General features: G+C 41.0%; 1 protein-coding gene across 3 annotated transcripts in view; it reads left to right on the top strand.

The window, feature by feature from the left end:
• Nucleotides 1-25,994, top strand: part of SEPTIN10 (septin 10) — a 45,068-nt gene extending 19,074 nt beyond the window's left edge. For 2 of the 3 annotated variants that reach the window (XM_065929218.1, XM_065929219.1), the window contains exons 3-11: nt 842-959; nt 1,372-1,567; nt 3,453-3,639; nt 6,757-6,918; nt 8,354-8,450; nt 9,549-9,717; nt 16,079-16,211; nt 22,997-23,184; nt 25,033-25,994. In XM_065929218.1, the coding sequence (XP_065785290.1) occupies nt 842-959; nt 1,372-1,567; nt 3,453-3,639; nt 6,757-6,918; nt 8,354-8,450; nt 9,549-9,717; nt 16,079-16,211; nt 22,997-23,184; nt 25,033-25,048 (1,266 nt within the window). In that variant the 3' untranslated portion in view covers nt 25,049-25,994. Of the gene's footprint in view, nt 1-306; nt 403-841; nt 960-1,371; nt 1,568-3,452; nt 3,640-6,756; nt 6,919-8,353; nt 8,451-9,548; nt 9,718-16,078; nt 16,212-22,996; nt 23,185-25,032 lie in introns of those variants that run through there. The other variant, XM_065929220.1, reaches the window with a different exon arrangement.
• Nucleotides 25,995-26,395: the final 401 nt, after the last annotated feature.

Below are 26,395 nucleotides of genomic sequence, written 5' to 3'. Positions count from 1 at the left end.
TGTGATCCTTACTCCTAAAATGAGGTCCATGTAGGTTTTCATGTGTTTACTGAGTCCCTTAACTTATAGACTTAAAGTCTAAGCTCCCAGGCTGGCCATTCCAGTTCCCATTTCCCTGTTCATGTGTAGGTCAGCACTCAGCCAAAGACTTGAGGAGTGTGTGTGCCGACTGTGGACTCCCTCCTTTCTGGAATTTTCCCTTTCAGCTGACCTGCCTGCCCTTGTCTCCACTGGCTTTTGAACCCAGTAAGACTAGTTCCCTCCTGAGCTCTGTCTGCTTGTACAGCAGTGGCTGGGTCTGCCTTCAGGGGAGAAGCTACAAGGTGTGTCCCTCACTCCACAGTCTCTCTGCCTTTGGTTGCAGTGACTTGAGGGAGCTGACTGTAACTTACCAGCAAGGAGGTGAGTGTGACATAAGTTACTCTGCCACGACTGTGAGCTGGAACTCCATCTGTAACTTTGTGCTGTACCTCTCTCACTTGACATTGTAATGTGACAATTTATATCTAAAATTCATCTGAAACATCTTTCATGACTTTTACATACCACATTCCATTTTGTGAATGATTATGCCATAGTTTGAGTATTTTCCTGTGTGGGGAAATCAAATATTTTAATGTTACAAATGGTGTCAGGCCGTCATCATAGGAAGATAATAAGAAATACGTTTTGAGGGTCTGGACACAGGTTTCTCACAAACCAGTTGTACCCTGGGGGAGGTATAATGATTGAAAAAGTCTTTAGTTTTTTTAATAAATTATGTCTGTGCTTTCCAATGTGCCTATATTCTGTCTCAGTAAAACTTTAAAAAACTGTTGCCATGGTTTTCGTTTTCTTGCAGCAAAAAGAAGGTCCTCGCTCTTTAACCATGTCTGGCCATGTTGGTTTTGAGAGTCTGCCTGATCAGCTGGTCAACAGGTCGATCCAGCAAGGCTTCTGCTTTAACATTCTCTGTGTGGGTGAGTGCCCAGCCTGTCCAGACTTTTCATCCTGCTCCTGTTTTCACCTCCTTCTTGGGATGGGCAGTATGGTGCCCATCTGAGCAACCTGAGAGCATGAGTATAGATTTTTTTCAGTTATTTAAATTCTATCAGTTTTTTCTTAGCCGTGCTGCTTTAAGCTTTCTCTTTGTTCTTTAAACATTTCAGTGCCTTCTTCAGAGTTCTGAGTAACTCAGCATACAGGACTCATTTTTATGCTCAGCTTAGAATGAACCACCTTAGCATGTACTTCTTTCAGGGACAATCCAGCCCTTGCAATATTTGAAATATTTGGGATTCATGAAACCAAATCACTGTAAGAGTTTACTGTTCTGTTTTTCATCCATCTTGTGCACCTGTGAATATGAATATGTACCTGCATTTCTTTCAGGGGAGACTGGAATTGGAAAATCAACGCTGATTGACACATTGTTTAATACTAATTTTGAAGACCATGAATCCTCACATTTTTACCCACATGTTAGACTTAAAGCACAGACATATGAACTCCAGGAAAGTAACGTTCGATTGAAACTAACCATTGTGAATACAGTGGGATTTGGTGACCAAATAAACAAAGAAGAGAGGTACGTGCTTTCCTCTAGTAATAAAACAGGTTTTTTCTTATTACAGGATATCTGCCTTCTTGGCCTGTGTGCTGATTTGATTTTAATCTGTAGAAACCCATGCCTTTCTTCCCAGACTTAAATTCTTTAAATAATAAAGCAATATTTTGTTTTTGTTGAGAAATTGACATTTTTCTGTCCAGTTGTCTATTTTCTTTAGAGTAATTTGAATCACATTTTTAAAGTGTGCATGATAGCAAAAATAGTTTTAATTTTTTCCTGATATGACAGTTTGGTGTATATTAAGTGATTTTTACTAATTTTCAGGCAAGACTTGTTTTGTTGAGAAAAAAAAAAACAGGCATACATGGCAAATACATAATCACCAAATCAATGGTACATGAATTTTTTTGTGAAGTTCTAACTAAATTAGCCAGATAAAGCATTGCAGGAAAGGTGTGATGATTCAGTTTTAATTTATATTTTGTATTAGGTTACTATTTTTTATCATTATTTCTCCTATGGTATTACAAAGATGATTTTGGCTTAAATATGAAAATTAAGCCATAAAAGGAGGAAACAGACTGGGGCAATGACCGTTCTTTTTCCTTTTTGAAATTCATATATTTTCATTATTTTAGAGGTAGTTTTCTAGGTCCTAAAAGTTTGCTTTAGAGGGAAAATATGTTATAAAACTGACTCGCATTATGTTTTAACCTGTTCAGCACATTTGTGTGTTCTGCTATAGATTTCAAGAAACAATTTTTGTGGGCTTTCTGGAAGAAGTAGATTAGTGGAGGAGGCAAAGGCCCATGACACATGGCTTTTTTTTAGTTTTCTATATAGGAATTATGTAAAGCTTTACTTAAATTTATCCTTAGATATTTGGTATTTTTGATGATCCCATAAATGATATCTTTTACAAATATTTCATTTTCCATTTAATGTGTGGAAATATAATTGACCTTGTACACAGAAACTTCTGTGTATTCTCTGGTTAATTCTAGTTAATGCATCTCTAATAAATTTGTTTAGGTTTTCTATGTATGCAATAGTATAGTCTGCAAATAATGGCATTTGTTCTTCCTTTCTAATTTGTTTATAAATAAGTTTTATTGATGTGTAAAATTTACATACAATAAATAAGATGCATTGGTTTAAGTGTACAACTTAATTTTGACAAATGTGTAGTTTTCTATCTACCACCAAGATGGTTATAGGAAATGTCTGTAGTTTTGGGTCCTCTCTCACATGCCCACAGGTCAGTTCTTCCCAGAGGGTGAGGGGCTGCTCTGCAGCCCCAGGGCAGTGCTTTCTCTTGGGGTCAGGCGTTTGAGGCAGGAGGATGGATCTAGGCAAGGACTAAGCCTGTCGGCTTCCTCTACTGGTAAATAAATGAGAATGGAGCTGTGCCTGAGTCACCAGTTAGGATGCTTCCATGTGGGTATGCCCTTTCCTTACCACGTTCATGCTTCCATGCCACACAAACTTAATTTCAGAACAAGATGTCATGGAGTTTGACCTAAATAACTTTTAGGTTGCTGATACTTGTGTAGAGTAATATGCCATGTCCAGCATGGTTGCAGTTAGATGCCTATCCTCCTTCAGCAGCCTGGCAGGTTTGGGGAGCCATGCCAGAGGGCTCCAGGTGTGAATGAGTGTGAGAGGCACATTCAGGGTCATTTCTGTAAGATCATTTAAAGCACAGGTCGTTCTGATAGTTTCAAAGTACTGCCTCTGTACCTGCACATTTGCACATTTGTTTTATTACTGAAGTTATCTATTTAGCATAGAAGTCAACTGTTTGTTCACTAGTGAAAAAACAAATTTCAAACTTTAAATTTATGCAAATACTTTATCAAGATACTATGAATATATTGTATTAAATATTTAAATATTTTTTCAGCTACCAACCAATAGTTGACTACATAGATGCTCAGTTTGAAGCTTACCTCCAAGAAGAGCTGAAGATCAAGCGCTCTCTCTTTAATTACCATGACTCCCGCGTCCACGTGTGCCTCTACTTCATCTCCCCGACAGGCCACTCCCTGAAGACACTGGATCTCTTGACCATGAAGAGCCTGGACAGCAAGGTGGGTCTGGAGAACCACCAATGGTTGCGTTTCAGGATTTAGAGTGAACTATTAAATATATAAATATATTTATGATATGTACATACGTCATAACTGTCTCATTCTGTGTCTTTTTAAAACATTTAACAAGTTTAAATTTTAGGATATTTTCCAGAGAAATTCAGTTTGGAAGATGAGATACAAAGAAAAAGTGTTAGCATAAAATTTCAGTCCTTTTTTAGTGATTAAATTGCATGTCAGAATATATGTATTCATTTTCATTTAACTATAGAATTTATTTGACACTAATTTTACTTTATGACACTATTAAATGATAAGAAGCTCACTGATGAAGATTAAGATCTAAAGTCTCATACAGTAAATTAATTTTAATTTGAACTGTATCCAGAAAACCTATTTTTAATTTCTGAGCCAATGAGCTATATATAAATTCAGGGAGCTGTAAGTAGTAGTATCCAGAAATTAACTCACTTCAGGTTTTTTTGTTTAAAGGATAAAGACTACACTCTCACACTAAAAAGGTCTCCAAGGTTCCCCTGTGACCTGGCTGAGCAGCCTGTGAGCTGGCACTGGGAGAGCATGGGGTCTACCAGGGCTGCCTTCTGTACAGGAGTCAGTGTGGGAGGCAGGCGGCGGGCATCTCGGTGCAGAGACTAGCACTGTGGTCCCCTGGCTGAGACAAACCTGGAGGAGCTTGGGTGAGAGTCTGTTCACCTGATGGGATATTGTAACCATTCAGCCAGTCATCTTCACAATTGAGTCTGACATGTAGAAATCCACCCTTACTAAAGGGACATGAACACGGGAGTGGGCAACTTCATCTCAGGCAGACAGAGCTCCAGGCTGAGGTCTGTGTGGAGTTGTGGGGGTGCTTTCAGGGCTGCTCTGCTACTTGATCGCCCCGTGTTCTTGGCAAGCTTCCACCACTCTGAGCTTCAGTTTCTTCACTTTTAAAATCAAAACTAGGAGAGCATCTACTTCTGAAAGAGGTGTGAGGGTGATTAAATCCATAGTGCATCTTGTTCTTAAAAGATGACTCCACTGCTCTACACGGGGAATTACCTGTGCAGGTGGTGATATGTCCCCATCCGCGGGGACATCTGCTTTCAGCCTGTGTTGTGTCCTTCAGCCCACTGATGGTGATGAGCTTGGCTGGAAATGTGATGTGCTCCATACCTGCATTTACTCACAGTGGGCCCTCACATGCTCTCCCACCTCCAGGGACACTGGGCCGGCCCTCGTGGCTCTTAGAATCCCAGGCGGCACCTCAGCAACAAGCACTGGGCGACTCTGAGGATCAAGGGTTGTTCCTACAGGATCTGAGTGTACACAGCGCAGCAGGTGCGGGGGGAAGAGGAAGGGAGGGAAAAGGGAGAGAGCGATCAGCCTCTATCAGGGTCTGAGGGCAGGGCATCTTGGGCCTCTCCAGTTCCTTCTTTGTGGGTGACTTTAATGCACCTCCGTGGGACCTGGGGCCTGAAGGGAGAGGTGGGTCACCTAGACTTTCTGAAAGGAGTCCTCCAGGAGGGTGGCCTGTTCCTTACCTGATAGCAGCCAGTAGCTGTGTCCTCAGGTGCTGGCTGTTTATTCTAATGGATAGAAACAGATGCCTCAGCAGTCAAATGTCAGTCAGGTTTTCACACTACAGTGAGAAAGCTTAATGTCAGCTACATACACTGGGGTGCTTCTGCTACTGGAATCAATTAGAAGTATAACTTGGCACAGTTTACTGAATATCTAAGTATATATGATACTGAAATCAAGAACTTGGCATCAAATTTTTATATACTTTGACTAACTTATCTTGAAAGGTGTTTACCCAAAACTGCTGGAAAGTTTATTTCATGGTTAGTTGGAAAAATCTTTATCCCATTTGGAACATATTTAAGACTAATAAATCCAAATGTACACACAGTAAATCACTGTGAAGCTGGAGAAGACAAAGAGGTTCAAGAATAGAAAAAGAATTATTTTAGTTTTCATTTCCACTCTGAAAATTATACTGACAGTTCACTCTTTTGACACATAGCCTGAAGTTTTTCACTAAAAACAAGCTAATAAATAATAAAAAACATACAAACCCTTTAATCTGTGGTGATATCACTCCTTTGTGGATACATTAATCTTACAGAACTGGGACTTACCTGGTGGTCCAGTGGCTAAGACTGTGCTCCCAATGCAGGGGGCCCAGGTTCAATTCCTGGTCAGGGAACTAGATCCTGCATGCCACAATGAAGACTGAAGATCCCACATGCCACAACTCGGACCCGGCACAGCCAAATAAATAAATACAAATAAATAAGTATTTTTTAAAAATCTCACAGAACTAGCCTTGCAGGTTAGTCTTCATGTCCCCACATCTCTTCCACTCTGGCCAGTGACAGGACTTTTAAACAATGCTGAAAAACTAATTCCTTTGAGTTGTGAATGTTTTTAGTTGGTATCCATAAAATTTCCCTCTGTCGACCTATGGGTAAGATTCTGATAGTGGGGTCAGATCAGATGCATTCACTGGGAAAAGGGGCTTCCTTCAGTGAGAGGCAGAGGAGGCCTGTGGCCTGACCCATAGGTCTGCTGAAATCAGTCACCAGATTACTTAGTGCTGAGATTTTTAACAGATAAAAATTCTTAATGAATTATGCAGGTGATTTCAGCTCATATCTTACATTCTACTTATTTTGTGTATGATGGAATTGTAAGAGACAGAGGGGAAAATGTGAGATTTCTGAACCTGACTTCAGTTGAAAGATGAACTTTGTAAGAGCTCTGCTTCTGAAAAGCAGTTATTGCCAGCCCAGCATTTGCAGGAATGGCTGTGTAGAGCTGTCTGTAAGAATGAAGCAGTGATTTCTACATCAGGAGCCTTCAAGCTTTTCCCTTGAAGGGCCAGGCCTACTTCTGCTGTTACAGAATGAAAGTGATCACAGGAAATACATGATGTATAATGAGTGGACTTGGCCGTGTTCCAGGAACTCTTTACCTATGTAAACAGGCAATGAGTGGACCATAGTTTGCCTATCCTAAGGAAATCTGTCAGAGTGGTTTTGAATTCAGAAACTTTGTTATTAAAAAATAAATCCTCGATCATGAGATTTTGTTTTCCTTTATTCTTAATAGGTGAACATTATACCAGTGATTGCCAAAGCAGATGCAATTTCTAAAACTGAATTACAGAAGTTTAAGATCAAGCTCATGAGTGAACTGGTCAGCAATGGTGTCCAGATATACCATTTCCCAACAGATGATGAAACTATTGCTAAGATCAATGCTTCAATGAATGTAAGCTCTTAACTGAATCATTCTGTTTTATATACAAAAAAAGTAACATTGCTACTACTTTTGTGAGCACTTTTCTTCCCTCCCTACTTTCACCTAAATGAAGTGATACATTTGTGAGAATGGAATTCTCCTTCTGTGGGACCATTTTTTATTTCCTTAGTAAGAGTCCTTTCTGTCCTGTCTTTAAGGACAGAAGATGGCACAGCCTCCCTCCTGAGAGACTTTACAGGGAGCTTTCTAATCTAGTATTTAAGCTCCTCCTTTACAGTATCACAAGTACATGTGAAATACTCACATAACTTTTGTGTTTTAATATAGAATATATTTAGTATATATTTTAATTATACATAACAGTATGATTAAAGATGACTAAGTCCTCTGTGTTACTTCAGGCTACCAAATTTCTTAAATACTTGGTTGGATTTTGATGGATCAAAGGTTTTAGAGTTCTTGTGGAACTTCCTAACCTCACTGAGACTGTTAACTTACCTATAAAATGGGGCTCCCCATTTTCCTGAGACTGTTAACTTACCTATAAAACAGGGCTCACTGTTGTGAGGAGGCAGCTTTGTTCACTGCTTGGCAGTGACATTCAGTACCTGCTCATTCCATTTCTCCTCTTTTCCTTTTCTGATTTTTTCACACTTTGTCCATATTAAGATACTTAAACTAAATATATAAAAAGCTGACTTACGTAAAGGAAGTGATATTAAACCCTGTGTGTTAAACTCTTTATATCTGATTTTGTGTGTGTGTGCCCACCTGGAATAAGTTTTCAGAGGGTAACAATTAAGAGACTACACACTGTCAATCATTAAATATTAAACATATACTGTTTACATTAGATTTTTCCATAAATTAATTCTCAGTGTCCGACAGGACAATCTCCTCACTGCCATTAAATCCAGCCACTGTGTCTTTTTTCACAGTCGTCTTCTTGTTTTGCTATTTCTTCCTATTCTGCTTGCTCTGTCTCCAGCTTGGTTGTGTCTTCCTGTCACAGAGATCTCTCACTCCTTTGAATTTCTGTAACATTTGTAGTTAACATAGTTTGGGACTTAAATACTACTTGATATTGGTGTTATATATGTAGGTATACCCTAAATATAGTTATATACCATATATGGTGTGTATGTGATTTCTTCAACATTGTCTTTTATATCCAAGACCATGAGGTAAATGATACCTGTGCTAGAATTCTTTTTTTTTGTATCCTTATAGCAAAGTTGGAATGCATGTGGGGCATTCTCAGTAACTATTTTTCTCTGTAGGGCCTGAGGATGACCGTAGAACAGCTGGCATGTATTAACAGGGCAGGTTTTAAAAGCTAAGGCACAGCAGACCATTTGACTTTAACACACTTGTCATTTAGTAAATGTCCTTTTCTCTGTTGTCATTGGTATGAGATGTGATTGATATGCTGGCTCCTTTCCAGGGACACCTGCCATTTGCTGTGGTGGGAAGTATGGATGAAGTGAAAGTTGGAAATAAGATGGTCAAAGCTCGCCAGTATCCCTGGGGCGTCGTACAAGGTAAAGGAGATCTACGAGGACATGTGTGCTTGCCTGACAGTCTAAAAGCTGCATTTAGTGCATCCTCTGAGGCAATGGTTATTTTGGGATCTGACTAGCTGTCAGAAGGGCTGACGTTTTAGCCATGTCTGCAAAGCCAAATAGAGCCTCGCCACTTCCTGCGTTAGACCAGTTAGTTACCTGTCAAGGTATGCTAAGACACTCAGAAGGTGGGAACCAGCAGTTGAGTACTTTGAACAGAATTTGAGTGTAAATAGTATTGTTTAAACATAGTACAAAAATTAATTACTAGATAATTCTGGAACACAATAAACTTCCTTATAAATTTATATATTTTTACTTATCACAGTATTGCCAACTATTTCCCAGTCAGCCAAATGAAGATTTTTAGCATGTATCTAACATTACAATGAGTATGAAATTAACTATCTGGTTCATTCACTCATGGTACTAACTAATGGGGAACAGATTACCCCTGCTAATACTGGTTTCTCAGTGCTGTTTTTTTTTAATTGACAGATGTTTTATTTAGTGGGAAATATTGACAAAACTTAACATTTTTAATGTTTAGAAAATATAAAGGTAATTGTATTTACAACTATTGGTCACAATTAGGTACCTGACTCAGGACCACAAATGTGGCATCATGTTGGACAAGGATTTGATAATCACAGCAGGCACAGATGGTGTTGTTGAGTGTGCAGAATTTACCACCTTGAAGTTTTAGTGAAAAAATGTTACATACTCTTCTCAAGTGGTATGTGAAATGTCCTGAGGATGGTTTATAAACTGGTAACAAAATATTAGTGAGATTAGTGGAGCATATCGTACCAGATAGAATATATTTCTTTCCTGTTTCCCTCGGCTACCAAATTTAAGCCGGTACTCTGGTCTGTTAATGAATACTACCTGTAATTTGGTGTGTGTGATACAAGAAGTGCTTCCTTGGCTAGTTGGGTGAAACAACCATAGCTCTTAGATTGATCATTTCGCTGTTGCTTATTTCAAATATGTTTTCATTTACTCATCCATTCAACAAATACCAATTGTGTGTCAGGATTGAAAGTCGCTCTTGGTATTTTCTATTTCTCTGGCTAGTGGAGAATGAAAACCACTGCGACTTTGTCAAGCTCCGGGAGATGCTCATTTGTACAAACATGGAGGATCTTCGAGACCAGACCCACACAAGGCACTATGAGCTGTACCGGCGCCACAAGCTGGAAGAGATGGGCTTCATGGACGTGGGCCCAGAGAACCAGCCACTCAGGTGAGCAGCCAGCCACGGGAGGAGGGGGTGGTGGGGAGGATGGTACCTCTTTATCTGTCCAGGATGACGGGAGAATCTCCCACACTGTGAAAGACCACTTGATGATGATTTATTATCACGCTTTCTATGATGCTTGAATTACTGGAAGGCTTCTTGCTCTTGGAGGTCTCCAAGTCCTCATCCGACTCAGGGAGTTAAGTAGAAGGAAGAACACAGGGTAGAATCTCAGTATTTCAGTACCTGCTGAAGTGAGTAACCAAAGGAAAAAGCTCTCATTATTTGATTTTAATTTTGTATTTATATGAAAAAAATGAAAATATATTATTATTTAAAAATGTGGAATATGAATCATTAAATAAACTATGAAGCTGTTGTCTTTCATCCTGATGGAAGTTCTGGAATAACTAAATGTAGGAAAATTTCTTATAAAGGAAGCATGAACATTTTTGTGGGGAGTCAGAGGTTAGACTAAAGATATTACCATAAGTTACAGGAACTGTAACTGGCTCAATGGTTAGAGCATGAAGTGTTGTTGGAACTTCCTTTGTTATTTTATATGCTGCTACACTCCTGAGGTCTTTTTTTTAAAATTAAATTATGCAAACGTGCTAAATCAGGTTTATTTTTATGTCACATTCCTGAACAATTCTGCTCAGGACCAGCACTGTTTTAAATCTGCTATGGGACCAAGAGTTCCTTGGCATCTCATTACTGACTTTGCAGCCCCTCCCTGGTGTCCTGTCTGCACCAGAGCAAACACCATGGGAGGGGGGAGCCCTGGAGCCAGCTGCCACTGCACGTGACCTTCGGGAAGGTTTAATATCAGGTGAGGCTAAACTTTTCCATTCTACAGATTAATGAGTGTTTTAGCTCTGGCAGCATAATAAACTCCTCACCGATTTTGGGTGTGCTATAACAGACTGGTTCTAGTAAAGTGATTTTCTCTGCTGAAGAGAAATTGTCCAGCACTGGCATCCCTATTGTTTCCCAGAGGAGGCTTCATTTCTCATTCTTCCAAGTCTGAGGTTATACAGGGGTCTCCATGTGCATGAAGGAGAAGAGGGATAGATCAGTCATCAGTCACCTGTGGGTGATGTAGAAATGCAGGCTCGGAATTTCTGGGTATGGAGCCTAAGAATCACATTTAAGTTAAAATCCCCATCCAGTCCAGGTATGTCCTGCTGGTCAGTGGGTAGATGTGCACCATGGGATAGAGGGCCCTCTACCATTGGGTAGAGGGCCCCAGGGTGGGGCGGGAGGAGGACGCTCCTGCCCTGTTATAATGAGTAGAAGCTGGGCATGAGGAGACCCAGGCGGGAGGCTGCTATGGGCATCCAGGCACAAACACAGGGGCTTGGTAGTGGTGCGGGGAGTGGGGTGGTCAGATGCGTATTTACCCCTTCCAGTGGAACTGGAAGGTGAAGTTAACAGGACTCAGGAAGGGAGAGGTGGGCTGTGTTGAGGGGGACCAGGTTGTGCTGTGGCTGTACAGCAGTGTGATATAGTCCAGTCTCTTCCTTTGCCATTCTCAGAAGAGCAGGCCATGTCAGTCACGAGTACGGTGCTGGCCAGGGCTTGCAGGTTCAAAGGGAGAAAACCAGCAGTTTCATTGTGCTGCTGGAGTGGAAGAACGAACAGACCATTTCCAGTATTTCTTCCAGGAAAGTGGGATGTCTAATGGGCCCAACTTAGGACGCATGCGCATGTCTTGGCAGGGTGGGTGTGAGCCTGACTGGCTGTCCCACCAAGATGCCTTCTGTGGGGAGAAGTAGAATAGCAATATGACAGGAGACAGGTGGTGGGCAGGAAAGGTGAACAGCCGTTCTTTTAGTATTTCTTCAGTTTGGGGAGCATCTGTCCACTGGACAGGTAGAGAACAGGAAAGGAGGCTCTTTAGTGGATAGCAGGTGAGAGGGCAAGAGCAGTGGCTGCAGGCTGCTAGAAGAGGATGGATGGCAGAAGCAGGAAGGATAAAGACTCCACTCAGAGGAGGGGGGGCCTGCCTGCTGCCCAGGAGCCGGTGGGCCTCTACCCTGCCCTGGCCTGCAGTCCTGATAAGACGAGATTCCCTGGGCCAGGCACGCACAGTCTCTCTCCTCTTCATGCTTTCTCATTTGTGGATACACTGTTTGATAAAACTTCTGTCATTCTTTCTAGTCTGAGGTCTTAGGGAGGTTTCAGGAGTGTGGTTTCAAGAACTTCTATTCCATCTTTTGGGGAATCTTCCCATTTACTTGGTGTGTGTGCAATAGCAGTCACTATAATTTGGTTGGCATGTAAAATCTGTCCCTCGATACTGTATCAACTAGAAAAATGAGCTGTCTGGATGACCTCTTCTCTTTACGGCCCAGCTTCCTCCCTGAAGTATCTTCATTTCCTTTCACTGACTGGTTGTGTGGAGTTGTGATTCATGTCTCAGTCTACCCACGCCAATCTCGTGTTTGTCATGAGGTTCGGGTAATGGCATTGTGTGTACCCTTGAGGTCTTAATTAACTGACCTTTAATTATTTAAACTACATGAAACATGCTTTTATAAACCTCAAATCCCTAAGCTACTTTAGATGAACATAACAGTCTTGTTGATCATCATTGCTCTAGAGTTTGGAAGGTCGATTTGTGTGGTATTTTAGAGTTCCTTAAGTGTCTGGCAAAATTTTTGTGTCATATGCTTTGTTTCTTTGGAACTGTCAATAAGTAGTTCCCTTTCTGCGTTTGGCCTGCAGCAGAAGTGGGGGCACTCAGCAGTCCTGGGAGAGCTGGACCCTGAGCTCGTGGATGAGGTCCCAAGAGAGGGATGCAGTGGTTTTCCTGACAGATGCAAGCACCTAGGATGCTTTTTCTTCTTTGGTTTTCAGCTTTGCCTTAAATCGGTAATGTCTGCAACTAGCATATATGCCACATTCAATACAGCAGCAAGAGGGCGATTTTTCATTCTCCAATCCATGGCAGTCAACAGTGGTTGCATAAGTTTCACAACACTAATTGTATAAACCATCCTTGCAGATCCTCTCAGGGTTTCGTTACCACCTTTTGAAAGACAGTGTGGTTCTTTCCTTGCAGTTGGCTCTGTAAGCTTCCATGTCACGGTGGGCACGTGTGACAGATGGAGAGCACACCAGAGCAGTGCTTCCCTTTACCTTCTGCCGAGGCATCATTTTAGGCAGGATTTATCAGGGCTAAGAATGTGGGCTTTGGAGCAAGTCTGACCGGGTTCCAGCTCCAGCTCTGTCCTTGCTAACTCTGTCCCTCTGGGCAGATGACCTTACTCTGAGCATCAGCACACTAACCCTGACAGTGTTGGTGCTTGTTCTTCAAGGTGCACAGGGATTAGTGAGAGTCCAGACCAGTCCCTGCCAGCAGCAGCTATTCTCTAAGTGTCTGGTCTTTTCTCTTTGTCAGGTGGCTTGACTTTCTTCGTGAACAATTCAAGGGCTTGTGTAAATAAATTTCTGAGAACCTTTTAAAAGTTAGATTTGACATGATTTAGGTACATTATTTAAATCAAGTTATGTCTTTAAAAGCTATCAGTCCAGTGTAGGACCACTGAAATGTGAGTGAAGGTGGCATGACTGATTTAGAGGTTTCTTTAAAATAAGACCAAAACAAACACAGAAAAAAACAAACAAAAAACCTTGTAAGAAATAGGATGCCTCCTTGAGACCAGAGGCATTAATGTGGTCATCTAGAATACTGTGTATATTTATAAACTTTGCTCCTAAAGACAATGTATAGGATTGTTCCTCCTTGGAACACATGCTGTTAAGTACCACACACTCATGCTCAGCTGTAAGAGCTAATATGTAACATTTCTTACTCTGATTTTCCTTCAGTTCAGTTCAGTTGCTCAGTCATGTCCAATTCTTTGTGACCCCATGGACTGCAACACACCAGACTTCCCTGTCCATCACCAGCTCCCAGACCTTGCTCAAACTCATGTCCATTGACTCAGTGATACCGTCCAACCATCTTATCCTCTATAGTCCCCTTCTCCTCCTGCCTTCAGTCTTTCTCAGCATCAGGGTCTTTTCCAGTGAGTCAGTTCTTCTCATCAGGTGGCCAAAGTATTGGAGTTTCAGCTTCAGCATCAGTCCTTCCAGTGAATATTCAGGACTGATTTCCTTTAGGATGGACTGGTTGGATCTCCTTGCAGTCCAAGGGACTCTCAAAAGTCTTCTCCAACACCACAGTTCAAAAGCATCCATTCTTCGGTGCTCAGCTTTCTTTATGATCCAATTCTCACATCCATACATGACTACTAGAAAAATCATAGCTTTGAGTAGACAGACCTTTGTTGGCGAAGTAATGTCTCTGCTTTTTAATATGCTCTCTATGTTAGTCATAGCTTTTCTTCCAAGGAGCAAGTGTCTTTTAATTTAATGGCTGCAGTCACCATCTGCAGTGGTTTTGGAGCCCCCCAAAATAAATTTCTGTTTCCATTGTTTCCCCATCTGTTTGTCATGAAGTGATGGGACTGTATGCCATGATCTTAGTTTTCTGAATGTTGAGTTTTAAGCCAACTTTTTCACTCTCCTCTTTCATGTTCATCAAGAGGCTCTTTAGTTCTTCACTTTCTGCCATAAGGGTGGTGTCATCTGCATATCTGAGGTTATTGATATTTCTCTCGGATTGTGCTTCCATTCCAGCTTGTGTTTCATCTAGCCTGGCATTTTGCATGATGTACTCTGCAAATAAGTTAAATAAGCAGGGTGACAATACAGCCTTGACATATTCCTTTCCCAATCTGGAAACAGTCCATTGTTCCATGTCCAATTCTAACTGTTGCTTCTTGACCTGCATACAGATTTCTCAGGAGGCAGATAAGGTGGTCTGGTAGTCCCATTTCTTGAAGAATTTTCCACAGTGTGTTGTGATCCACATGGTTAAAGCCTTCAGCATAATCAGTAAAGAAGAAGTATGTTTTCCTGGAACTCTCTTGGTTTTTTGATGATCCAACCGATGTTGGCAATTTGGTCTCTGGTTTCTCTGACTTTTCTAAATCCAGCTTGAACATCTGGAAGTTCACAGTTCACGTACTGTTGAAGCCTGCCGTGGAGAATTTAGAGGATTACTTTGCTAGCGTGTGAGATGAGTGCAATTGTACAGTAGTTTGAACAGTCTTTGGCTTTGCCTTTCTTTGGGATTGGAATGAAAACTGACCAATTTTCTTTAAATGTTTACAGTTTTATCCATAAAAGATTTATTTCTCTGGTTAAACAAGATTAGTAAAATTCCTAAATTTTATCACATTTTAAATCTATTTAGCTATAAAGTATTTTCATAAGCAGTAGAAATTTCTAAATCATGATATACCTGGAAAGCCAATTTATTGTATTCCCTGTTAAATGCTGGGATGTCCTCCATCACAGTGAGCTGTGATGGAAGGGCTCAGCGCTTCTGCATGTGAGGAGGTCTGTGGTTCCTCTGAAATTCCACAGGTAAAAGAGGCGCTTGTCATGGAGTTCCAGGAAGTCCCTGCTCTGTGGGCTACACTGGCCCTACTTCCCTGTAGCCTCTGTCATTAGATGAATGTTTATGAAGAAACTGCAGTGTCAGAGAGCTCTGCTGGACAGCTGGATTACAAAGATGCTGAGCTGGTGGAAGAGAGATGCAGTTGGGTGGGAATGCCCAGGAAGAGGTATAACAAAGAACCATGGAAGTGCGTGGAGGGAACAGGGGATTCCACTGGGAAGACTAGAGGCAGATTCCTGGAGGTATAGGACTTGTGGGGGCAAAGTGAGGGCAGGGCAGCAGGCAGTGGCTGGAGCAAGAGATGTGTGCCTGAAACCTGAGGAGGAGAGGTCTGTTTACAGGATTCTATAGTTTCTAAGGTGCTCTCGTTTTGGAGATAATATAACTAATGCAGAAGGAAAAGATAAAAGAGATCTCTGTTTTTGGTGGAAAAATCTGAGGAGTAGCAGGAAGAACAAAAATCAAAGAGAGATGAACTCAAATCCTAGAGCTCAATTAGATTATTGCAACAGTGAAGGCAGAAAAGCTCAAAGATCAAGTTGGGCTGAACAATGTGTCTGTAGAAATCAAAGCAAGCCTGGACTGAGATGATGTTGGGGTCCCAGGCTGAACTCCCAGACCCTGGTGATCAGACATGGTAACGAATAGAGGGGGAGTCCAGAGAGTGGATGAAGGAACCCATGTGGGGTGAATCGAGCACTTCTGGGAGTGCTGGCACAGCAGGGACCCACAGACAGACCCGTGCTCCTTGACGGAGGTGGGCTCTCCCTGCCCGCGGCTCCCTGGAGGCACACACGCTGTGACAGTCATGAGGCCTAACCTGGAAGTTTGAATGTCTGCAGGTTTCTATGTCATCTTGTTAACATGAGAGTAACACAAATAACTTTTCAGTCTTCAGGAGACCTACGAAGCCAAGAGACACGAGTTCTATGGTGAGCGCCAGAGGAAGGAAGAAGAGATGAAGCAGCTATTTGTGCAGCGTGTGAAGGAGAAAGAAGCCATCCTGAAAGAAGCTGAGAGAGAGGCAAGTGTGCTGTTTGCTGTGATTTCTGTTTATCTGGGGTGTCCTATTAACCTGAGGATTTCTCTCAAGAATTAAAAGGTGGTTTTGAAGATGAGCTGTTCTTTAAGAGTAGCTCTTCTAACACATAGTCTTTGGATGCAGAATTTTACCAAAAAAAACAAAACAAAATCACAGGCTGAAAACAAAAAAATTTGCCTTTGTGAACAAAGTGTCTTTGATTAGAAGTGGTTTATTGAGGGCTGGTAGAGGACTACATTACCAAGAAGGGTTTCAACTATCTTAACTAGGAGGTAGAGATGCTTTAGCTAAGGTTTGATAAGCCCTTTTGAGTTTCAAGAGTCACTCAGACTGTTGTTTGCTGGAAGTGGGTGGCTCAGAGCTGTTGAGTGTGAAGTCAGGCTTCCTGGGGGAAGTGGGTGGTCCAGGTGGCCTTTGGGAGGCTTTGGCACAGAATTATCTGCAATAAATTTTATTTGGTTCTCTTTAGTTGTGTTTGCTTGTGGTTCTTCAAGGATAAATTTTACTTTTACTTGAGTTAAGCTGTCTTCTGGAGACTTAACTGTGATGGCTGCATCTAAGTAAATGGATTTTAAGTTAAGGTGGGGATCAAAAAAGAAGAGCCGCAAAAAAGAATTTCTGAGAGAAGACAGAAATGTTAATACAAATGAACTTGCTAATATGAGAGTCCCTGTAGACTTATTTGTTGTTATTGTTCAGTCACTCAGTCATGTCCAACTCTTTGAGACCCCATGGACTACAGCACACCAGGCTTCCCTGTCATTCACCATCTTCCAGAGCTTGCACAAACTCCTCTTCATTGAGTCAGTGACACCATCCAACCATCTCATACTCTGTCGTCCCCTTCTCCTCCTGCCTTCAATCTTTCCCAGCATCAGGGTCTTTTCCAGTGAGTCAAACTCTTTGCATCAGGTGGCCAAAGTATTGGAGCTTCAGCATCAGTCCTTCCAATGAATATTCGGGATAGATTTCCTTTAGTATTGACTGGTTTGATCTCTGTGCAGTTCAAGGGGCTCTCAAGAGTCTTCTCCAACACCGTGGTTCAAAAGCATCAATCCTTTGGCCCTCAGCCTTCTTTATGGTCCAACTCTCATATCCATCCATGACTACTGGAAAAACCATAGCTTTGACTAGACGGACCTTTGTCAGCAAAGTAACGTCTCTGCTTTTAAATATGCTGTCTAGGTTGGTCATAGCTTTTCTTCCAAGGAACAAGCGCCTTTTAATTTCATGGCTGCAGTCATCATCTGCAATGATTTTGGAGCCAAAGAAAATGAGGTCTGTCACTGTTCCATTGTTTCCCCATCTATTTGCCATGAAGTGGTGGGACTATATGCCATGGTCTTAGTTTTCTGAAGTTTTAAGAAAACTTAAAAAAGTTTTAAGCCAACTTTTTCACTCTCCTCTTTCATCAAGAGGCTCTTTAGTTCTTCTTCACTTTCTGCTGTAAGGGTGGTGTCATCTGCATATCTGAGGTTATTGATATTTCTTCCAGAAATCTTGATTCCAGCTTAGCTTCATCCAGCCCAGCATTTTACATGATGTACTCTGCACAGAAGTTAAATAAGCAGGGTGACAATATACAGCCTTGATGTATTCCTTCCCCAATCTGAAACCAGTCTGTTGTTCCATGTCCTGTTCTAACTGTTGCTTCTTGACCTGCATACAGGTTTCTCAGGAGGCAGGTCAGGTGGTCTGGTATTCTCATCTCTTTAAGAATTTTCTAGTTTGTTGTGATTCACACAGTCAAAGGCTTTAGTGTAGTCAATGAAGCAGAAGTAGATGTTTTTCTGAAATTCTCTTAACTTTTTCTATAATCCACCAGATGTTGGCCTTTTCTAAATCCAGCTTGAACATCTGAAAGTTCAAGGTTCACATACTGTTGAAACCTGACTTGGAAAATTTTGAGCATTACCTTTGCTAGTGTGTGAGATGAGTGCAATTGTGCGGTAGTTTGAACATTCTTTGGCATTGCTTTTCTTTGGGATTGGAATGAAAACTGACCTTTTCCAGTCCTGTGGTCACTGCTGAGTTTTCCAAATTTGCTGACATACTGAATGAAGCACTTTAACAGTCTTATCTTTTAGGATTTGAAATAGCTCAACTGGAATTCCATCACCTCCACTAGCTTTGTTTGTAGTGATGCTTTCTAAGGCCCACTTGACTGCACATTCCAGGATGTCTGGCTCCAGGCAAGTGATCACACCATCCATCGTGGTTATCGGGGTCATTAACATCTTTTTTGTATAGTTCTTCTGTGTATTCTTGCCACCTCTTCTTAGTATCTTCTACTTTTATGAGGTTCATACCGTTTCTGTCCTTTATTGAGCTCATCTTTGCATGAAATGTTCCCTTGGTATCTCTAATTTTCTTGAAAAGATCTCTAGTTTTTCCCATTCTATCGTTTTCTTCTGTTTCTTTGCACTGTTCACTTAGGAAGGCTTTCTTATCTCTCCTTGCTATTCTTTGGAACTCTGTATTTAGATGGGCAAAACGATTGTCTAAGGAGGTCTTACAAATAGCTGAGAAAAGAAGAAAAGCAAAAGGCAAAGGAGAAAAGGAAAGATATACCCATCTGAATGCAGAGTTATTTGTAATCAAATTATCCATGAGAACATGCATGTATGCTAAGTCGTTTCAGTCATGTCCAACTCTTTGTGACTCCATGGACTATTGCCTGCCAGGCTCCTCTGTCCATGGGATTCTCCAGTCAGTACTGGAGTCGGTTGCCATGCCCTTCTCCGGGGGATCTTCCCAACCATCTCTTGCCTTTCCTGCACTGGCAGGCAGGTTCTTTATCGTTAATGCCACCTCAGAAGCTTAATTTAACTACAAAAACCTGTTATTTAAAATACTCTGATAGTACTTGCTGTTTAAATAAACCCAATAGTAAGTGGTTTTGTAAAATTAATAATGTACAAATATATCTTGTCTATAATTTGAATTTTGATCTTTATTTTCAAAAAGTTCAGACAATGGGAAAATGAAAGTACAGGGTACCCATGTCCATCCCCACACCTAGATTCAGAATGGACATATCACCATCTTTAGGGTATATGTTTTCCTGGCCACCTGAAGGCTGGTGTAAACATCAAGGGCACTTCATGCATTCCTGAAGCTCAGGTGCCTTCTCCTCCATAATTGTGGTACCAGTATTACACCTAAGAACAGTAATAGCAATGCCACAATCTAACCTGATCATCAGTTCATAATCAAATTTCTCCAGTCATCCCAAGATTATCTTTTATTATTCCTTTCTATTTGGTGATTTTTTGTTTTTGAACCAGAATTCAATCTTAGGTCTAAAACTACATTTAGCTGTTCTGTTTTGTGTCGTCTCTTATTCAAGAACAGTCCCTAGCTTGAAGTTATTTTGAAATACAAACATTGAGGAAGACTGTGATAAGCAGGAAACTGTGCTGGTTTTTCTTCTGATTAGCATATACTTCTCTTGTAAGAGTTTCTCTCTCATACATCATGGTTCTCAGTTTCTCTAGTGAGAAGATGTAGAAGTGGTTTACAGTTGAATTTTAATTTTTAAAACCCCCCATAAGAATATTTGGGCTTCCCTGGTGGCTTAGATGGTAAAGAATCTGCCTACAATACAGGAGACTAATCCCTGGGTTGGGAAGATCCCCTGGAGGAGGGCACGGCAACCCACTCCAGTATTCTTACCTGGAGAATCCCCATGAACAGAGGAGCCTGGCGGTCTACAGTCCACAGATTGCAAAGAATTGAACATAACTTAGCAACTAACCACACACGTCTTATTTCTTAATTGTTCACTTAATATTTATGCCTTTCCTATTTCCACAAGTACTGTAGATACTTTGAAGTAAACAAGTACAACTGCACTAAAACCCAGACCTGGAGAGTCCAGAGTGAGTATATGCAGTACATATACTAGGTGTGACTGAGCCATGGTCCTGGGTGCTTCTCAGAGACACTTCTGGGAACCCAGCAAAGTACAGAACTCAGGTCAAAGACATTGGCTAGTTTGACAAGAAAGGAATGTTGTTTCTGGTATTCACTTTTAAAAATAGATACTTTAAAAAGGGTCACTGCACAGCAGAATGTATGATGTCCTCAGAGGCTCCTTTATACAAGAGACAGCAGTGTACCATGTGGCCACAGACCTTTCAGAACATCAGTGAGTAGTTTCAACAGCACAGAAAGTCTCCTGCTTTTAACTTTTCAAGTATTTGAAAATGTGTCTGAATTAAAGGCCTTGTAGTGAAAAGTGGAGCCACAAGTGAGTGCTTCATGTATGTGGAATAGACCGTCGCTGCCCAAAGTTGTGAACTTCATGTAATGTAAATAATAGTCGGATTCCGCCTACCCCCTTTTCTAAGCCATTTTTGTCTTTACAGTTTTCCTGGAATTTCTAGTCAGCCTCATGAATGATATGTGAAGTACTCTACAACTTTCCAGAATATTTAAGGATATAAAGTATGCACCCTCCGTTTAAGGAATCAGAGATTGGATTCTATTCAACATAATGTATAATAAACCTGTCCTGTAGTCTCCCTTTCCAAGCCTTACCCTCTCTTCTGCTCTTCTTCCCAATTCATGGGGGTGCACGCATGCTCAGAGAGCTGCCATTCTCTTTATATGCATACCACCAACTCTTTATAACTTTTAAAATTAATTTATTTTAATTGAAGGATAATATTTTACAATATTGTGGTGGTTTTTGCCATACACTGACATGAATCAGCCATGGGTGCACATGTGTTCCCCCATCCTGAACCCCCCTCCTTCCCCACCCTATCCCTCTGGGTTGTCCCAGAGCACCAGCTTTGAATGCCCTGCTTCATGCACTGAATTTGCACTGGTCATCTATTTTACATGTTTCAATGCTATTCTCTCAAATCATCCCACCCTTGCCTTCTCCCACATAGTCCAAAAGTCTGTTCTTTACATCTTTGTCTTTTTTGCTGCCTTGCATATAGGATTGTCATTACCATCTTTCTAAATGCCATATATGCTAATATACAGTATCTGTGTTTCTCTTTCTAACTCACTTCACTCTGTATAATAGGCTCCAGTTTCATCCACCTCATTAGAACTGACTCAGTGCATTCTTTTTTATAGCTGAGTAATATTACATTGTGTATATGTACCACAACTTCCTTATCCATTCATCTGCCAGTGGACACCTAGGTTGCTTCCATGTCCTAGCTATATATATATAAAGGCACATGCAAATGCTAAGGTGCTGATCTCTCTGGAAGTGACAGTCTCAGGAATACAAGAGTCTTTGGGCCTCACCTCATCTGTTCAACACTATTCCGTCTCCGTCTAAAATCTTCTGTGAGGTTTGCTGGCTCAGTAGACAGCTGCTCTGTATCCAGAACATCAAATTTTATTAGGAAGCAGCGTAGCTCTCTGCTGTCTCTGCCCTCAGCCTCTAGTTTTTAGCAAAGTATTTCCTCAGTGATCATATGCCATCTTTTCTATAAACCAAGTCCTACTTTTTGTGTACACATTAGGTTGCTGCCCAGAGCTGAAAATATGAATTGAAAGTTAAACCAGACCCAGGAATCCCCCCCCAAGAGGGTGACTTTTCGATGCAGATTCTAGATGCTGTGCTTGTATTCTTGGCGCATGGCTGATTCATAAGGAATCTGCAAAAGTCCCTAGATTTTTTTTTTTTTCAGATAAACAACAATTAAACCAGGGAAATCTGAAATCTCTAAACTTTGGCAAAACTCATTTTAATGACTGCATCGAGTGTATTTAGCATAAATGAATTTTAAAGTGTTATTTCTCTTAGAGACAAAGGTTTTTTCCCCCAACTATGGTGTAGATCCTACTACGGTGAAGGCTGCTGCAAAGTCCCTTCAGTCGTGTCCAACTCTGTGCGACCCCATAGACAGCAGCCCACCAGGCTCCCCCGTCCCTGGGATTCTCCAGACAAGAATGCTGGAGTGGGTTGCCATTTCCTTCTCCAATGCATGAAAGTGAAAAATGAAAGTGAAGTCGCTCAGTCGTGTCAGACTCTTAGCGACCCCATGGACTTCAGCCTACCAGGCTCCTCCGTCCATGGGATTTTCCAGGCAAGAGTACTGGAGTGGGGTGCCATTGCCTTCTCCGATGGTGAGGGCAGCTAACCCTTAAACCACTGGGGAGTGAGCTGCGTAAGCCCACTTATAGGTGGGTGTTTTCACTTACTAAGTCCACAAGACTGTGCCATCCACACTCAGCTGAATCACAGATATGAAGCTGACTGTGACACACATCTTCAATGGTGTTTGATTTAGTTCAGATTTCAAGAAGGTGAATGACTGTGGGAAAACACATCAGATTTTTAAGGTTCTTGATTTAAACTGACACTGCTTTCCACACAGGTTCACCAGTGTAACCAACAGCTATTTCATTAGTACGTGGTAAATTTATTTGGAAAAGATGGACTTTTCCTATTTTTGATAATTTGATTCTATAATTTATGTCCCTCACTTTTATTAAGAACAGTTTTAGAAACTTTATTTGAAGAGGCTTTTTGGTGAAAATGTGTAGAGCAACTAAAGAGAAACTCTTAAGAAGAGGTCAGATGTTTAAAAAACTGAGGTTTGTTTGTGAGGCTGTTTTTGTTTTGCTCATGTGTTTTTGCATGCGAGCTCATTTCAGTTAATGTTAAAGCAGTTCCACATGTGAACACATGCCTGGTTGCTGTGCAGGCAGCCTGAGCAGGGCTGCAGCACCAAGAGGCACAGGTGTGTGCTGCCACACAGCATCCCCAGCAGGAATCTCACTTCACTTCACAGCTCCAGGCCAAGTTTGAGCACCTTAAAAGAGTCCACCAAGAGGAGAAGCTGAGGCTGGAAGAGAAGAGAAGACTTCTGGAAGAAGAAATCATCGCTTTCTCCAAGAAGAAAGCTACCTCCGAGATATACCAGAACCAGACCTTTATGACCCCAGGCAGCAACCTGAGGAAGGACAAGGACCGCAAGAAGTAAGCCCTTCCCTTGGTCTGACCCCTCCAGCCTCAGTGCCCCCTCTTCACGGCTCTTTGCCCTGTCTCCTTATTCCCCTCTGTCTCTTGCACTGAAACAAAAGCTCCTTGAGAGCAGAGCCCTGGTCCCTCCCAGTGTGCAGATTTCCCAGCAGCTAGAAGGGTACCTGCCACGTGTCTAGTGCTCTGTGCATGTCTGAGTGAGTGAATGCATGAATGTGTGAGTGAACACAACACAAATTTGCCACAAACGTGGGAGGGTCTGTGACCTGAGGGCACTGTCCACTCCAGGACATGTCTAGTAACTGCTGACCTCTTGTCAGTTCTGTTGACTTTCATGCCTGACAAAAGGTATATACTTTGCTGGGGAAATTAGAGACATAATACTTGATAAAAAATTAATTCTTAGGTTTACTTCTTTTAAACAAATTCCGCTAATGATTTTGTGAGAATTTTTATTTTAATAAGGGAACCAGGCTATCGATTGGAACTCCTGTGCTTTGATGTCAGAGCTTGTGAAACGATTGGTGGACGTAAAGATGCAGAGGAAGGTAGAGAGGGACCCCGTGCGCCAGGGCGGCCTTGATAACAGGTGGAGGATGGCGCCAAGGCTTGTAGGTCTGGGGTATGTGTTAAAATCAGTGTAACCAAAGTCTTAGAAAATAAGGTGGTTTTCCCTCCTTTGTATTTTTTTACTGTATTTCTCCCCCTTGAATGTCCTCACTTCGCCTGTTTGCACACTCTGCTGAGCATCCAGCCCGCCTTGTGGCAGCTCAGATTCTCCTGGGCCTCACAAGGCAGTCCTGAGGTTTCTTTTATCACCACATTGTATTTCAAACCAGTATTGTCAGAATACTTTATAAGTCACCTTCAAAAAGTTAGGAAAACATAACACTGCCCATGATAGCTTTCCATTTTTGAACTATGGAGAGTTAAATTCACAGGGTTTGGAGTGGATTTAATTGGCCTGTGGACGTTATGGTTTGTGGGAAGAAGGAATTCTCATGTATAATCTTTTAATATAAGCTCTTCCAGGGAGTGGATCTCTTTTGTTGGCTGACGTATCCACCCTCAGTTCCTAGAACAGTGCCGGATACCAAAAAGGCATGCAGTTATTGGTGGAAAAAATGAATACCCTGAATTTCAAAACATAAACCACCCCATTATCTGTGGGGGACTGGTTCCACGAAGACACCAAAATCCACTGCTGCTCAAGTCCCTCATATCAAATGCACAGTTTTTGCACAGAACCTATGCACACTCTCCTGTACATGTTAAATCATCTCCAGGTTTTTTCTAATACCTAATACAATGTGAACAGAATATAAGTGCTAGGCAGATACTTGCCAGCAAGTAGCACCTTCAGGTTTGGTTTTTTGGAACCTTCTGGAATTTTTTTCCCAAATACTTTTGATCCTCAGTCAGCTGAATCCTCAGATGTGGAACCCTCAGATCCAGAGGGCCAACTGTTTACATATAATTTATGACTTCTTTTCAGTGTGTCTTGAATTATAAAGCTAAGGGGCCTTTCACCTTCTCATCATCTCGACTTAGTCCAGTTTTACTAGACTTGGACTCCCCCACTTCATTCCATACTTGAAAAACCTTTACAGTCACCTTGTGAAAATAAGGTATGGGCTGCTGTTCGCAAAATCAGGGCCAAGCCCATAGTTTAAGAGCTCAGAAAAATTTACCCTCAAGAAATGTTAGTTTGTTTTTTCTAGATTTAGCTAGATATCCTATCATATACTAGATGTGTATCTGTAAAAACTTTGTAAAAGAAGTGATTTTTATTTCCTATATGGTTTTTCTATTGTACCAAACAAAAGGTTTTTTTTCTCTTTCCAGCTCCAATTTTATGTAAAACAAAGGTTCCAGATCACAGAAGGTCATCACAAGCAAAAGCTATTAAAATGTTAGAAGTATGCTTTGATTTTCTTGCTGTTTTTATTTGATGTATTACTTATGCTGTATTACTTATTCTTTATCTGGCAAATGGCCACAGTTACTGCCATTTATGGGAAAATACTTTTAAGTATGAGGTCAATATATAAGCCAGACTTGATGGTATTATTCACTGTTAGTAGTTTAAGATAAGTTTGTGATGAATTAATTTCCCCTGCTGCCCACTACCTGTCACTATACTGTGACAAGAGTGTCTGTTGGTGGCTTTGAAAATACAGGACTCATATATGTTAGGCTCTGATTGCATATATATTCCAAGATGAATCTTTTGTGTACATACCAAAGGTATGTAAAGGTAAATTTGGGGGAATATATTTTAAAATGTATTATGTACCTGAAACTCCAGCAGCTCAAAACTTTTAAAGTTTTGATACAATTATCTAGTTGGAAACATGATCCTAAGCTTTTGTATCAGATTACATAATAGGTGCTTCAGCATTGTGGTCCATGTGTTGTTGTGATATGTTTAACAGCAGAAACACTCAGGTAAATAAGCCCTTTTCTAGTGATAAGTAACTTTAGAACTGGGTGTCCTCACACTGTGTGCATTAGTCTGTATTACATAATTGTTTAAAACTGTCTTCCAGGGTAAATAAAGTTAAATCATCTTACTAAAAATATTTCTTAAGAAAATAGCTATGAACATCTGAATATTAAAGATAAAAATTTGGGTAATTCATATTGTAAAGGATATTTGAATTCAGTGCCTTAGCATTTGCAGAACAATTTAATGGTTTCTAACTTCTTCTTAACATTCATTAAGTTTTCACTTTTTGTACCTGAATATTCTAAATGAAACTGATATTTACTCTTGACAAATAAAATGTATCTACATATTTACTAAACTGTGTTTAAATCACTTTAACTTTTCTTTTTGCAAATTGACCTTAAACACTTTATCAGAACTAGTTAATTATATGTTTGAGTTATTTTAAAACAGAGGTGGATGATCAGTACTTCTCAGACAACAGAAAGTTTTACACGGCACATGTCAGATTCTGAGCAGTGTATTTTTCACGAATTTCTGTTAAGTCGCAAAAGAAACCTTTCATTTTGTAGCACAGTTTATCCGGACCAACACTTTAAATTCCATTTTTTTAATTTAAAGTTCACAAATGTCTCTTAGCCCTTTAGAACTTTAGTAACATAAGTTATAAGTATCACAGAAAAAGCTCTGCACTTTCTTCTCAGGATCAGTAATGCCCAGCCTCTGGAAGGTGGGAGCAGGAGAGCCGGTGAGTCCCCG

Source organism: Muntiacus reevesi, chromosome 3 (assembly GCF_963930625.1).
Source record: "Muntiacus reevesi chromosome 3, mMunRee1.1, whole genome shotgun sequence".
Taxonomy (NCBI): domain Eukaryota; kingdom Metazoa; phylum Chordata; class Mammalia; order Artiodactyla; family Cervidae; genus Muntiacus; species Muntiacus reevesi.
The sequence above is the reverse complement of the archived record's forward strand: the minus strand, read 5'-3'. Positions and strand labels throughout refer to the sequence as shown.